The 14,436-nt window shown below is 52.6% G+C and overlaps 1 protein-coding gene across 1 annotated transcript; it reads right to left on the bottom strand.

Annotated features, from left to right (window-relative positions):
• Window positions 1-2,241: 2,241 nt before the first annotated feature.
• Window positions 2,242-7,359, bottom strand: LOC309683141 (tektin-3-like; the record flags this gene model as incomplete). Its single annotated transcript, XM_082497343.1, has 7 exons — window positions 2,242-2,458; window positions 3,552-3,706; window positions 4,534-4,756; window positions 5,245-5,388; window positions 5,638-5,708; window positions 6,171-6,254; window positions 6,802-7,359. 7 exons carry the CDS (start codon window positions 7,357-7,359, stop codon window positions 2,242-2,244), a joined length of 1,452 nt encoding a protein of 483 aa, XP_082353469.1.
• Window positions 7,360-14,436: the final 7,077 nt, after the last annotated feature.

Genomic DNA, 14,436 nt, shown 5'->3' with positions numbered 1-14,436 from the left:
GGACGTTTAGCAGTGAGGCATGGTCCAGCCCTGGAGTCCCCCTTCTGACTGAACCGTTGGCCGGCATGTGTCCCAGCTGCTGGCCTGGCCCTGGTTTTGGCAGCTCCTGGGACCTTGTTTAAGTTTTGCCAGTGGGGTGGCCTTTTGGGTGGCTGAGGTGAATGTTGGGAGCTGCTGGCCCTCCTCTTCGGGCCTCGCCATGGCCCCCCATGGGAGAGGTCCCTGCTGCGGCTGGGAGTAGAGGGACCTGCGGCAACCTCCCCTGGATCCTCATGCAGCTCCTCCTGTTCCCCGTTGGTTGGAACAGGGGCATCGGGGGAGCTGCCGGGAGCCCCATGAAGAGCAGCGGTGGAGGTGTTGAGTCGCTCCTCTTCATCGTCTGCAGCAGGGCTGCGGGAGGTGGCTTGGCCAGGGCCAGGAGACCCCCTTCTGGAGGCAGCAGGAGGAGGGACAGCCACGGGGCTGCCCTCCCGCTCCTCGGCAGCATGGCTGTCCTCGAGGCCCAGCAGACGGTGGGCCTCCGCGCTGCAGCGTTGCACGGCGACGTTGATAAGCTGCTGTACAAATGTCGCCGCGCGATCCTGGAGGCTGACCTGCAGCAGCCGGACCAGGACCTCTTCGTCCAGACCAAAGAAGCCCAGGACGGCCAGGATGAGGTCCTCCATCACAACGGCTGCTGAAGGCTCCTCGGCAAAGATCAGCCCCAGCTGCTGTTGGAGCCAGGGCAGAAAGCGTTGGAGGAGAGCCGGGTGGTTGTCAAAGAGGAACGCCCAGGTATGGGGCTGGAGGCCGCCCACCAGAGCCCTGGGCACCGACTCCACTGCCAGCGGCTGAGGTGTTACAGAGCGGCGAGGGGGGCTGTGGGTGTCTGGGTGTCTGGGCGCTCCTCTGGCCTGCCGGGTGCCAACTGGTGCAGGGGCTGAGGCAGATGACGCGATGGGAACCTCTTCGAAGTCATTGTCTGCCCTCACCGAGTGCACGATGGATCGCACTCTCCTCTTGCAGAGAGGGCACTCGGGCTTGCTGTTAGCCCAGCGCAGGATGCACTGGTAACAGAATTGGTGGAGGCATGGCATGGCATAGGCGGCATCGTCCCAGCTGTCCAGGCACACTGGGCAGCGGTTGTCCAGGTCCATTGCCATGCTCTCCACTCGCTGCATCGTGCTAGGGGCAGCTGGGGGTGACCAAGTGCTCCCTCCCTGTGGCGCTGCAGCAGCAGGTGTCAGGCTGGAAAAGGAAGAGAGGCCACGGTCACTGGCTGGCCTGAGGAGGGGTGGAAGAAATGCCCAGGTCCCTCAAGAAAGATACCCTCCCAGCTCCCCAGGGTGCGATGTCCCCACACAGCTCACCTGGACTATTACCCATTATTGCTCTTCCGTGTGTGTGGTGGTGAAGCTGCAACATGTCCTCCAATGGCGATCAAAAGAGACTTCAGGGCCTTGGGACGGTTGGTAAGGGGATGTGGGGCACAGGTTATTTTTTCCTCTTTCCTTCCAGTTACAGGCAGCGACATTGGAAGAAACATACAGACAGGCCCAGTCTATTAATAGGTGGCTCCATGGCTGGTGTGACCAACAGAATTTTGTTTTTTTTGATAAGGGGATGGCCTACACAGCACCAGGCTTGCCGGCGTCAGATGGGATTCATTTGTCTCAAAGGGGGAAGAAGGTCTTTGCTCACCAGCTATCAGGGCTCCCGGACAGCGCTTAAAACGAGGCTTGAAGGGAGAGGGGGACAATATCAGGCTTGCCCGTGACAAGCTGTGAGATGACACGCCAAGGTTAGAGGGACAGGGTGCTAGCGAGGGCCCACAGGCTGTTGCTCTGAGATGTGCTGGCTACGCTGCAGGACACCTGAAGTCTTCCAGCGATGAGGCAAGAAGGAAACACCAAGGAATGAAAGGGTGTTCCTCTAAGAAGGTGATAAGAAGGTGCCTCAAAAGGAGGCAGACACGACAGTTTTTCTCCTAAAATCACCGACTGAGAGGGTAGGACTGAATCCCCGTGGGTGGATGTACTCTTAGTCGCATACAAAGTATTTTCAGTGACTTTCTGGCACACCGTGAAAGTACAGTGGAAAGAGAAAAACCAAAGGCAAAAAAAATACCGGTAGACCGTATAACACACAAAAAGATCATTTAATTTCTACTCATGGCTTTCAGCAGGAAGTGAAACTCTAATCAAGTATTTCCAAAGCATCTTAGCCAAACTGGGAATCCCTTCCACAACAGATTCAGTGAGCCTAAATGGAACCCAGCAGCCGCACCGTGCTGGGAAAGGTCTTGCGCATGCCCATGCACTTCTCCTCATCAATGAAGAGTGTGTTGGCTTTGACGGCCAGGTCATGCTGCAAGACCGACTTGGTATGAACCAGCATTTGCAGGGTGTCCTCGGTGTCTCTCAGGCGCTGCTGGAGGCTCTGGACCGTCTCGTTGATTTTGTGGACCTCGTTGACAAGGCTGGAAAACAGCAAGAAACCCTGGTTAACAGTGCCATCGTGGGGGTGGTTTCTAGCGTGGCATTGCTGAAGGGCCCCTTGGTCACAGGATTTCCCCCTTCAGCGTGCTCAGACTAACTCAGACCCCCCGTTTCTGGCAGACGCATGGGAAAGCTGAGGGCAGAGCTCCTCCAGACCTCAGCGGGGAGGCATGGTTAAGTCTGCTCAAAGGCTTTGGCAATGCGCAGCCGCCTCTCCCAGAGCAGCTCGAGCCAGCAAGAAGAGGGATGAGCAGGTGTGGTTTCCTGTTCCTGCTTGGTTTGGGGGGTTTGTTGGCTCCCCCTCCTGGATTTCCCTGTGCAGGCATCCTCCCCATGCCCACAGATGCACACAAAGAAAACAGGACATCTGGGAGAGGCTAAAAGTGAATGTGAAACAAGGGGAGGATGGAAAAAACCCTTGTTGTACGAGATGCTGCAAAGGCTGTGGGGCTGGGTTTCAATTGCTCTGAAAAGGCTTCAGCTGGAGTCTTGCCCAACGGGCTCCCAGGAGGGGTGAACTTTGGGGTGCCTCAGAGGGGGTGCTGCTGGGCGCTCAGGCCAGCCTACTCCTCCACAGCTCCTCGGCGTGCAATCCCAAACAGACCACTGTGTCCTTGAAAGGATTTCCAGTGTCCTCGGAGAAGGTGAGGACAGCCCTTTCTGCTTCTCCATAGGGGGCACCCTTCCTTGCAGTTCCCCAAAAGGAAGGGCCTAAGGGATCTCAGCAGGATCCTGTTGGAGAGTAAAGGGCTCGTCCTTCAAAACTGAGCACATCCAACTGCCGGGAAGCAGGCTGGAGAGAAGATGGGGCTTACCCAAGCGGGAAGAATCCATCCCCTCATGGGGTGCCATCAGGCTATACCCGGCCATGGTGTACAGCCTCCTTTGTGGGCGCAGAGCTCTCCCAGCACCCAAAGGCTGCAATACCTGCTCATTGCTTTTGATTATAGCAGTGCGCTTATGGAAGGACTGTTGAAAAAAAAGCCCATGCTTAATTTTTCATGCAGTGCTACCCCCGGGTGCTACCAGCCGTAACTCCTCAAGGAGCCCACCAGACCCACACTCCTGCCTTACCGGAGCTGGGCAGTGTCCCGGCACAGCTCCACGTTTGGTCTGCGTGTGCGCTCGTCCAGCCGGCTCTGAGCCACTTTTAAGGAAGGCCCTTGGTCCCTAATGGCCTTTTGGATGGCTTCTAAGGTCTTCTCCACCTGGAAGATTTCCTGCAGCGTCTGGCGTAAAAAAGAAACCCATGCACAAATTAAAAAGTATCTTCTCAAGTGACAACATAATTACCCTTTCCTCTTGTCCATCTGCAGAACAATACAAGTTCAATAAGCAGACCCTGGGCTCAGACCCCTGTCATTCTGCTACACATCAAGGCGCAGAGCCAAGAGTAATTTTTCTTCAGGGAAAAACCTCTCTTGGCTCTTGCTGTCACATCAGAGGAGGTTTTGGAGCACTGATGGACCTATTGAATTCCCAGCTTCCCAAAATTACCGCTTGCTGGAACTAATCATCCATCAACAGTAACTCAGAGAGGGAAGGTTCTTCATGGATCCTCACTGAAAGACGTGGCATCAGCTCGCAGTGCTGCAAGCCCCGTCTTCCCTCAGTTACTCAATACAGTGTCGGGCACGTCTCAGGAAGCTTTCTATGAGACCCACAGCTCTGAGGCAGGTGTCCATCACTGATTTCCACTGACTCTGCTCGGCAAAGCAAACACACGCATGCCCATGCAGCAGCCCCAGAGCACGGAGAGTGAAAGCACGTCCTTGGAGGAGAAGCAAGCCTGCAACCCCCCCAGCAGGCAGCCCAGCAGAGGCCCAGCAAGGCCGTTCTGGAGGGCAGCCAGCGCTTCTGAAGGAACTACCAGGAGATGCAACCAGCATTGGCATTTTCTGCTGGCAATCCCTGTGCTCCCAGGCTGCCAGTGAGGACGCCCTAGCAAAAACAGATCCCTTGAGATGAAATTACGGTGCCAACTCCTAAGGGTCCCACCTCAGGGGTGTCACTAGGAAGTGACAGTGACACACCGAAAGGGAGGGGTTCCGACTACCTTGGCCAGGTGGGTCCGGATCTTGCTCTTGGCATCGGCTGTCTCGCTGATGCGTTTGGTGAAGGCGATGTTCACCCTGTTGAACTGGCTCCGCATCTCGTTTGCCGCCACCACCAGCAGGTTCTCGATGTTGTCCCGCAGCTTGGAGGAGGCCGCCCGTTGGCTCTGTGAGCGGAGGATGTTGTCGTTTGTGATCTTGGCCCAAGAGTCCGGCACCGAGATCCTTCAGGAGGTGAGGGGGAAGAAGAGGCCCCGGTAAGCCCGTAGTGCTGAAGCTGGACGTGGGCAGGCATGAAGCCTGCCTGGGAGCAGCACTGATTAAACGTATCTGAAATCTCCATCTTTAATTTGAGCATAGGTTGTGGTTTAACTCTGGCCAGCAGCTAGGACCACACAGCCACTCTCAATGGAGGGGAAAGAGAAAGACCAGGACTCACGAGTGGAGATAGAGATAGTTTAATAGAACAACAACAGAAAATAAGAATGAGAAGAAGAGTACGAGTAAGGGTAAGAATAAAGGTAAGGTTAACAATAACAATAACAGTAAGAATAACAATAAGCAGAGAGAAACGGTCCCACTCAGGCAGCTGTCTCCAGGCGGGATGGACGTGCCTTGACAGTGGGCTGGGGACAAGCAGCTCCCTGCCAGGGAGAGGCACCGTGCATCCCGGGCACAGCTTGCTGCTGGCGTGCTGCCCAGCGTGCACTCACGTGGCATCGACCCGCTCCACCGCTGGGTAGTAGCTGATGCCGTGGGAGGTGCTCCTCAGGTGGTGACACTTGTTATCGATGCGGTGGGCCGCCTGCTTGTGGGCCAGGTCCCTCTCCAGCTCGTGCTGGGCCACCCTGTTGGACCTTCAACATGCAAACAACAGCCATCGCTGGGGATGTTCAGGTGGAAGGGCTTCCTCCCCGCTCCAGTTCCCCGCAGCTCCCTCCCACGCAGCTCTGTCATCCCATGAGCATCACTGCCCACTTCCCGGGGAGCCCGCCTGGCTTTTCCATCTGCAGGGTGTGGGGAGAGGTCGGGGTCTGCTGGGGGTCCACATCACAACTGCAAATGCACATCAGCCCTACGGCATGACATAAGGAGCTCCTCCTTACGTGAGCTGGGCTTTGGCTTCATCCAGGTACCGCTGCATCTTCTCCTGGCACGACCTGATGACATTGACTTCCTGGGTAAAGGACACATGGCCCCATCATCAGTGTCTGTACTCAGTTGTCCTGATGCCACTCGTCCCCTCAGACCTCCCCAACCCTGCACACAGCAAGAACTTGCCTGCTTGTCTTTCTGCCCAGAGTAAACAGGCAGGGAGTTGAGAAAGTGCCCCCAAACTGCGTGCATGTCTTTAGTGCACTACTCCCTGAAGAGGGACACAGAACCCCCACACGCTACACAAACACGCAGCTGCTCTTCAGCTATTCCTTCCTCTGTACGGCCAAGTCATACCCACATGGCGTGGGCATGCTGCTGCCTGGGGGAACCCCATCCCCTGACCCAGCAGGTTTTGGGGGGGTTGAAGAGCTGAGCACCTCCCCAGCGGTAAGGAGCCAGGTAGGGAAGAAGGCTGCAAAGCCTCTGTAGGGCAGTTTAGGTAAAACTGGCTTTAACACATGATCTGGGTGGCCCAACTTACCGTGAAGAGCTCTTTCTCCACATCATCATGGACGAGGTCAATGCCCATCCTCTTCTCCCGCTGAAGCAAGCACTGCTGAGCGACCTGTTGGGGACATGCCATCACTGTTGGGTGCAGGGGCAGGATTCTCTATAGAGAGAGTCCCCATCTCAAGAAATGCAAGAAAAGAAATTCTAGGCGGGCACAGAGGGGACACCAGGGGAACAAAGTGCCCAGGGCGGCTGCTTCAGCTGACCACAAGAAACCGAACTGCACCGTATGCATCAAATCAACATGAGGAAGCACGCGTGTCCCAGCTGCAACCAGAGCCGTGGCACAGGCACCTGTGTCAGCCTTGATGCTGACCTCCCCAGGGTGTTGTAGGAAGACATGGGCTTCTGTCTCCCAGTCCAGGAATTTGGATGTTCCGCCTACACAAATATTTGGTTAAGCAAATAGAATTGTGATGAGCTCATAACGGGCTGATAGGGGATGCAGCAGATGGGAAGACATTGCAAACTTAACTTATGGTCTCTTCATAAAAACTCTCTAGGTCTTGCGGAGCTGCAGTGGAACTTAGTTAGACATTTGAATGGCTGCAGTTGTTCCAGCAGTAGGCTACAGCTTGCAGCCCACTGGACAGAGTGCTTACCTGGAGAGGGGCCTCCGTCTCGGCCAAGGCTCTCTCCAGTCTCTTCTTCATGTCTGTGAGCGTGTTGGTCTCCCCGATCATCTCATCCAGCTCACGGCAGAGCTCCCCTTTCCAAAACTCAATAGCATTCACACGTCCTCCCAGGCTTTTGGTGCTTTCTGCTTGTGTTTTCTTTGTCTGCTGGTATTTATCCCCAATCATGCGGGTGGTATCAACTCTCAGAGCCTCCGCATTGTGCCGGGAAGTCTCTGACTCTTTGTACTTGGTCAGGTTGGACCTGTACCAGTCATCAGGGGTATAGCGGGTGAAGAGGGTTGTTCTGTTGGAAATGTAAGGGAGCTTCTCGCTGGTGGTCATCCCCTGGGAAGTTTTGGAAAAGGGAGCCAAAGTTGGTTTGATGGCATCTCTTTTAGAGTAGGTGCTGGGCATCCAGGGGAGGCTGGAGCTCTGAGGCAACGGGTAGTACGGGAAACGGTCTTTATAGCTGGCAGTCATGGTGTTGATGGCAGGCAGAACCTTGGCACGTCTTGCCGTTAAGGGAAAGCCGACAGCCTCCATTCCTGACCACTGCTCTTCAAGTACTTGTCCTGCACACAGGAGGAGATAGAAGACAACTTCCCTCAGTCAGCTCCTGCACTTGCCTTCCTTCTTACAGCAACACATGCAGCTTCTAACACAAACACCAATGCACACAGCACCCACAGGTCACCTGTACAGGCCTAAAACTCTTGAAAGCAAATGCCTTCTCACAGCACCCCAAGCATTTGTATCCGGAAAGGGATTTGAATTTGTTTAGTATCTAGCCTCAAGTATTGAAATGCGGAGAAAAGCAAAGCGTGGCTGCTCAGGAGAATGACAGATATTAGCCTTCATTCTCCTCAAATCTGTCAATCCCGTGAAAGTGTAGCTGGTGATTGTCTTGTGTTCATTGGCTTCTTTTGGTTGGCGTATGTGCTGATCTTCTAGTACTCCAGATGTCCTTTTCTCTTTCAAAGTGCCCTTTCCAGCCCCGATAGCTGCGCCCCTTTGGACCAACCCAGTGTGATTGGTGGGTCAGGGACTCAATCCTCACCCCCCACCTTCACTTGCATTAATGCTTTGCAGATCTATATCCAAATTTGACCCCCCTCCAGCTATTTCAGTCTCAAGAGAACAGCCCTCTCTTGACTTGCAAAGGAAGAAAAATGCCTACGCCTCACCTGACGTAAAATCGATGCACTTGGAAAGGAGAAATCCCAGACAGTCTTTTCAGAGGGGTGTGTAAACAGCAGCCTTGCAGGAGCCCTAGGAGGAATGGCCACACGTGAAGATTTTGCTACCGAGAACTGCATACGGCATTGTGGGTGCTACTGCTCTTTTCAGATTCAGGGTATCAGTCAGTTGTTGTCAGAAACATCATGCAGAGGGCCAGCAAATGTCCCTAACACACCGCATCTGAGGCCAAACCCTCAGGAGGGGACTCAGGAGGTACCCCATCCCCTCCCCACGGCTCCCAGCCTGGCTCAGAGCCCAGTGAAAGGTGAGGACACTGGTGTGCTGCAACAAGATGCCTGGGTGGGAGTGGGGTTTGACACAAAGCATGTGCTCAATCCCATCTGTTACAGCGTGAAAGCCACTTGAGTCCTTCAGAAATGGGAAGTTTGCATAAAAAATACTTTCCCATAATGGTACATACTCACCTGAAACCTCCAGAGGCTTGGGAGTGCCCGGGAGGGCGGCTACTCCCTGCTGTGCTGTGGGGTTCGGTGGCAGCACTGCCAGACACTGCAGCGTCCCCAGTGCCCTGTGTGACACAGAACCAGGGCACGGTTGCCAGGGGCGCAGGGCGCTCAGGGACCGGGTTCTGCCCGGGCAGCTCCCTGCAGCCGCTATGGCAACCTGATGCAGCCCTTTGGTGCCCGGTGCTCTTGATGGGCAACCCGAGGCCACCCGTGGGCAGCTCAGTGCAGACTCTGGGCAACCAGACTGCCTTTGCTGGGACAATTGATCCCGTCCCTGGACAACTCCCGCTGCCATCCATGGGCAACCCAGTACAGCCTTTGGGCGTCTGCTCCGGCCAATCAAGGGGACTTGTCTCCAACTTTTGATAACACCCATCAGGCCAACTGTCAGCACCCCTGTGCCCCATAGTCCCCAGAAGAAACATTTTCATTTCCTTCATGTTACCACTTGAGGTTAACTGTGAGCTATGTATATGGCTCATCAAATACTCAGGCTGATACAGCTGTCTTCTCATTGCCGCCTTTGGTTTCCTCCCGTTTTCCCAGCTATTGCAGCTGCGCACTGAGACCGGACCAAATGTTTTACAGCTTCTCAGGGGTGCACTGACACCCTGCCCCACCGCTCCTCCTTTCTGTGCACACATACACACGGAGCCGGCCTCCATGAGAAAGCAATGCCTCTGCTGCCAAAGATCTGAGATAGAGAACTCCAACTGTTTTCTGTATACAAAGGTTAGCACACTTTGATTTCACTTTAAATACATGTCTTGCTTTAGTCAGGATAAAATCGACTTCATGGCACCGGGAAACCAGTCAAATTCACAAGCTACGGGACTGTCGTGGTTTAGGCCAAAATCCACTACTGGGGACCTGTGGCACCCCAGATGGCACCGACAGATGCTCCCCTCTACCCCTCTTCAAAGAGAGAGGCAGAGGAGGAAAAAGAGACTTATGAGTTTAGAAGGAACTAAAGTACTTTAATGAAGTATTAATAATAAAAGAAAAGAAAAAATGAAAAATAGACACAAAACCCTATCAAGCTCCCGAGATGACAATGACGTCACCGGCTGGCACTGGGGCAGTCCCAGGCTGGACGCAGTGACGGACGGGAACTGGATTCCGGATCTGGATTCAGGATCGGGATCACAGGCAGACAAACAGAGTCCTCCTCAGATGTCGGCCGTTGAAGGAAGAGCTGACCCTTTGATCCCTCAGCTTTTATACTGAGCATGAGGCAGATGGGATGGAATACCCTGTTGGTGAGTTTTGGGTCACCTGTCCTGTCCGCTCCTCCCTGCAGGTGGGACTCCACTATGCTTTTCCGCTTCCGACCCTCCAACGGGGCAAATAACAAAGCTGGTTGGCCTTGGGGGTTATAGCAATAAGTATAAGCAGGAGCCTCTCTGCATACCATGTCTGGGCATCAGCTACAAACAAGTGGTCTTATCACTCTGAGAGAGTGAACGCTGTCTGCACAATATGCAGTTAATTTCAGTAGTTAGAAGAGGCCCAGCTAACAAGCGAAGTTACTGAACAAAATTGGTTCTGTTTTACCTCAAACCAGGACATTCCACCCCTTATTCCATACCATTTGCATCTTGCTCAGATTACTATTACTTTTATCTATCAAATTTACACACACACAGATTATATATATGAGATGGATACATGCAGGTCACTCATCTATGGTTTACATTTACCTACAAAAGTTATATGCAAAAGTCCATTTAGTTCATGATTGCAGGATCTCATCTCAGGGCAGGAAAGATGGTACGAAATTCACTCTGGTTTGTGCCCACGGATAGCATGTTCATCTTGAAGAGCTTGCTGGATGCCACTTGATGAAGCTATCTCAGGTTTCATCACCTCTCTATTATCCTGAAAAGCACGTATGGAACACTGTTAGTATTATGTAGTGATCAGCATCATACTGCTCAGGATTGAGTATTCTCACCAAGGGTTAAATTCCCTTGAGGTACACATTGAACTTCTCCATCCTTCAGCATCACCCACCAAGTACATCCAGGTCCTTGAGCAAAAACAGTCCCACAAATGGGTTTGCTTTTGCCTGAAGCAGGAAAAACCCAAACAGCTTTCCCTAACAAATTCCTTCCATGCACCACAGGGACTTGATCCCCTTCTACAGTATGTAAAATGTCTGATTGAGCAGGACCAGCTCGATTGATGGATCCCCTGGTGTTAACTAGCCGGGTAGCTTGCTCTAAATGCTTGTCCCAATTTTTAAAGGTTCCACCCCTCCTATTGCTTTTAGGGTGGTTTTTAACAGTCCATTGTATCGCTCAATCTTCCCAGAAGCTGGTGCATGATAGGGGATAGGATATATCCACTCTACGCCATCTTCTTTTGCCCAATTACTTATAAGATTGTTTTCAAAATGAGTCCCGTTGTCTGACTCAATTCTTTCTGGGCCGCCATGTCGCCACACGACTTGCTTTTCAAGGCCCAGGATAGTATTCCGGGCAGTGGCATGGGGTACGGCAGAGCTTTCCAACCATCCGGTGCTTGCTTCCACCATTGTAAGCACATAGCGCTTACCCTGGCGAGTTTGAGGGAGCGTGATGTAATCAGTTTGCCAAGCCTCCCCATACTTATATTTCAGCCACTGTCCCCCATACCACAAAGGTTTTAACCATTTAGCTTGCTTGATTTCGGCGCATGTTTCACAGTCGCGGATAACCTGCGCAATAGTGTCCATGGTTAAATCCACCCCTCGGTCATGGGCCCATTTATATGTTGCATCCCTTCCTTGATGACCAGAAGTGTCACGGGCCCACTGAGCTAAGAATAGTTCACCTTTATGTTCCCAGTCCAAGTCTGTCTGGAAAATTTGAGCAGCCTGATCCGCTTGCTGATTGTTTTGATGTTCCTCGGTGGCCCGACTCATGGGTACGTGGGCATCTACGTGATGTACCTTTACGACTAGGTTCGCTAGCCGCTCAGCAATGTCTTGCCACAGCTCAGCAGCCCAGACGGGTTTATCTCTGCGCTGCCAGTTGCTCTGCTTCCACTGCTTTACCCACCCCCACGGAGCATTTGCCACCATCCATGAGTCAGTATAGAGATAGAGTATTGGACACTTTTCTCGTTCAGCAACATCTAACGCCAGCTGGATGGCTTTTACCTCTGCAAATTGACTCGATTCACCTTGTCCTTCAGCAGCTTCCGTGACTTGTCGTGTAGGACTCCACACAGCAGCTTTCCACCTTCCATGTTTTCCTAGAATACGACAAGACCCATCAGTAAACAAGGCATACTGTTTCTCATTATCTGAGAGTTCATTATATGGTGCCGCTTCCTCAGCACGTGTCACCACCTCCTCTAGTGCCTTCCCCAAGTCTTTGCCTTCGGGCCAATTTGTGATGACTTCTACGATTCCTGGGCCATCTGGCTTTCCTATTCGAGCTCACTGCGTGATTAAGGCAACCCACTTACTCCAGGTAGCATCGGCGGCATGATGAGTAGAAGGAACTTTACCCTTGAACATCCAGCCCAGTACTGGTAATCGGGGCGCCAGGAGGAGCTGTGCCTCAGTACCAATTACTTCTGAAGCAGCTCTAACTCCTTCATATGCTGCCAAGATTTCTTTCTCAGTTGGAGCATAGTTGGCCTCGGAGCCTTTATATCCTCCACTCCAGAATCCTAGGGGTCGACCTCGAGTCTCCCCTGGTGCTTTCTGCCAGAGGCTCCAGGTAGGGCCATTGTCCCCGGAACAGTGTAGAGCGCATTTCTAATGTCCCGTCCAGTTTGGACTGCTCCAAGGGCTACTGCATGCACAATCTCTTGTTTAATTTGCTCAAAGGCTTCTCATTGCTCGGGGCCCCACAGAAACTCATTTTTCTTTCGAGCCACTTCATAGAGAGGTTTCACAATCTGGCTATAACCTGGGATATGCATTCTCCAGAAACCCACAACACCTAAAAAGGCTTGTCTTTCCTTTTTGTTAGTAGGTGGGGACATAGATGTTATTCCGTTAATCATATCCGTTGGGATCTGGTGACGGCCATCTTGCCACTTAATTCCCAAGAACTGGAGTTCTCGTGCAGGTCCCTTGACCTTACCTCCTTTAATGGCAAAACCTGCTTTCAGAAGAATCTTAATTATTTTCCTACCTTTGTGGAAAACTTCTTCCACCAAATTACCCCACACAATGATGTCATCGATGTATTGTAGGTGTTCTGGAGCTCCACCCTTCTCCAGTGCGGTCTGGATCAGTCCATGGCAAACAGTAGGGCTGTGTTTCCACCCCTGGGGCAGTCGATTCCAGGTGTACTGGACACCCCTCCAGGTGAAAGCAAACTGTGGCCTGCACTCTGCTGCTAAAGGAATAGAGAAAAAGGCATTAGCAATGACAATTGTAGCATACCATTGGGCTGCCTTTGACTCCAGTTCATACTGAAGTTGGAGCATGTCTGGCACAGCAGCACTCAGTGGTGGTGTGACTTCATTCAGGCCACGACAGTCTACTGTTAATCTCCAGTCCCCCGTCAGACTTTCGCACTGGCCATAGAGGGCTGTTAAAGGGTGAGCGAGTTTTGCTGATCACTCCTTGGCTCTCTAGCCGGCGAATCAGGGGATGGATGGGAATCAGGGAGTCTCGGTTGGTGCGATACTGTCGTCGATGCACCGTGGCAGTAGCAATTGGCACCTGCTGATCTTCAACCCTCAGCAGCCCCACAACAGAAGGGTCATCTGAAAGACCGGGTAAGGTAGACAGCTGTGTAACATCCTCAGTGTCTACAGCTGCTATACCAAAAGCCCACCGATACCCTTTTTGGTCTTTAAAACACCCTCTCTTGAGATAGTCTATGCCAAGGATGCACGGAGCATCTGGACCAGTAACAATGGGGTGTTTCTCCCATTTATTCCCAGGTAGGCTCACTTCAGCCTCTAATACAGTCAGTTCTTGAGATCCGCCTGTCACTCCAGACATGGTGACAGTTTCTGCCCCTTTATGATTCAAGGGCAATAGGGTACACTGTGCACCAGTGTCCACCAGGGCTTTATACTTTTGTGGCTCTAATGTGCCAGGCCATCGAATCCACACAGTCCAATAAATTCGGTTGTCCCTCTCCTCCTCCTGGCCGGAGGCAGGGCACCTCTAACGTTGACCGTAGTACCTACGATTATCAGATTGGTTCCTACCTGGTCCGTAGGATCGCCTACCGTAGGTCAGAGCAGCCTTCCTCCTGTAAGAATCCTTTCTTCTATCTGCTTCATTTTGCAACTCAAGCACCCATGCCTGTAGGGCTGACGTAGGTTCTTCATCCCGTTTCTTCATGTCTTCTCCATATTCACAGAGGCAAAACCACAGGATATCTCGTATCGGGTTTGATTTCTCTTGAGTCGGAGGGTGTTTTTTCTCTTGAGTAGGAGGGCGTTTCTTCTTAGCAGCTGCAACATGGGTCTGTGCAGGGAAAGAATGAGTTTTTCCTCCACCTTGGTTAGTTTATCAAACAGTTTATCAGTTTGCTCAACTCATCGGTTTGCTCATCAGTTTGCAGCAGGAGAGAACTCAAGGGATAAGGGGGAGTGGAGTCAGATCCCTCCTCGGAGAGGCAAGCGAAACCCCTCACAGCCCCCCTCACCGTCCCAATTGCCCTTGCATAATAGGTATGGGGCTTTGGAAATCGAGGACCAGGCGATTGAGGATGGAAAGGATGATCCCTCCAGTGAGATGCCCAGTGTTGGGCACCCACCCCCACGCCTCAGGACTTCCTCAACCAAGAAAGAAAGCAAGGTAATTGTAGTAGGTGACTCCCTTCTGAGGGGAACAGAGGGCCCTATCTGTAGACCGGAGACATCCCACAGGGAAGTCAGCTGCCTGCCTGGCGCCAGAATTAAGGACATACGGAGAAAACTCCCTTCCCTGGTTAAGACATCAGCTTACTATCCA

The sequence above is a fragment of the Vanellus vanellus genome (assembly GCF_965231255.1).
Source record: "Vanellus vanellus genome assembly, chromosome: Z".
NCBI lineage: Eukaryota > Metazoa > Chordata > Aves > Charadriiformes > Charadriidae > Vanellus > Vanellus vanellus.
Note: the sequence above shows the minus strand (reverse complement) of the source record. Positions and strands in the feature narration are given on the sequence as shown.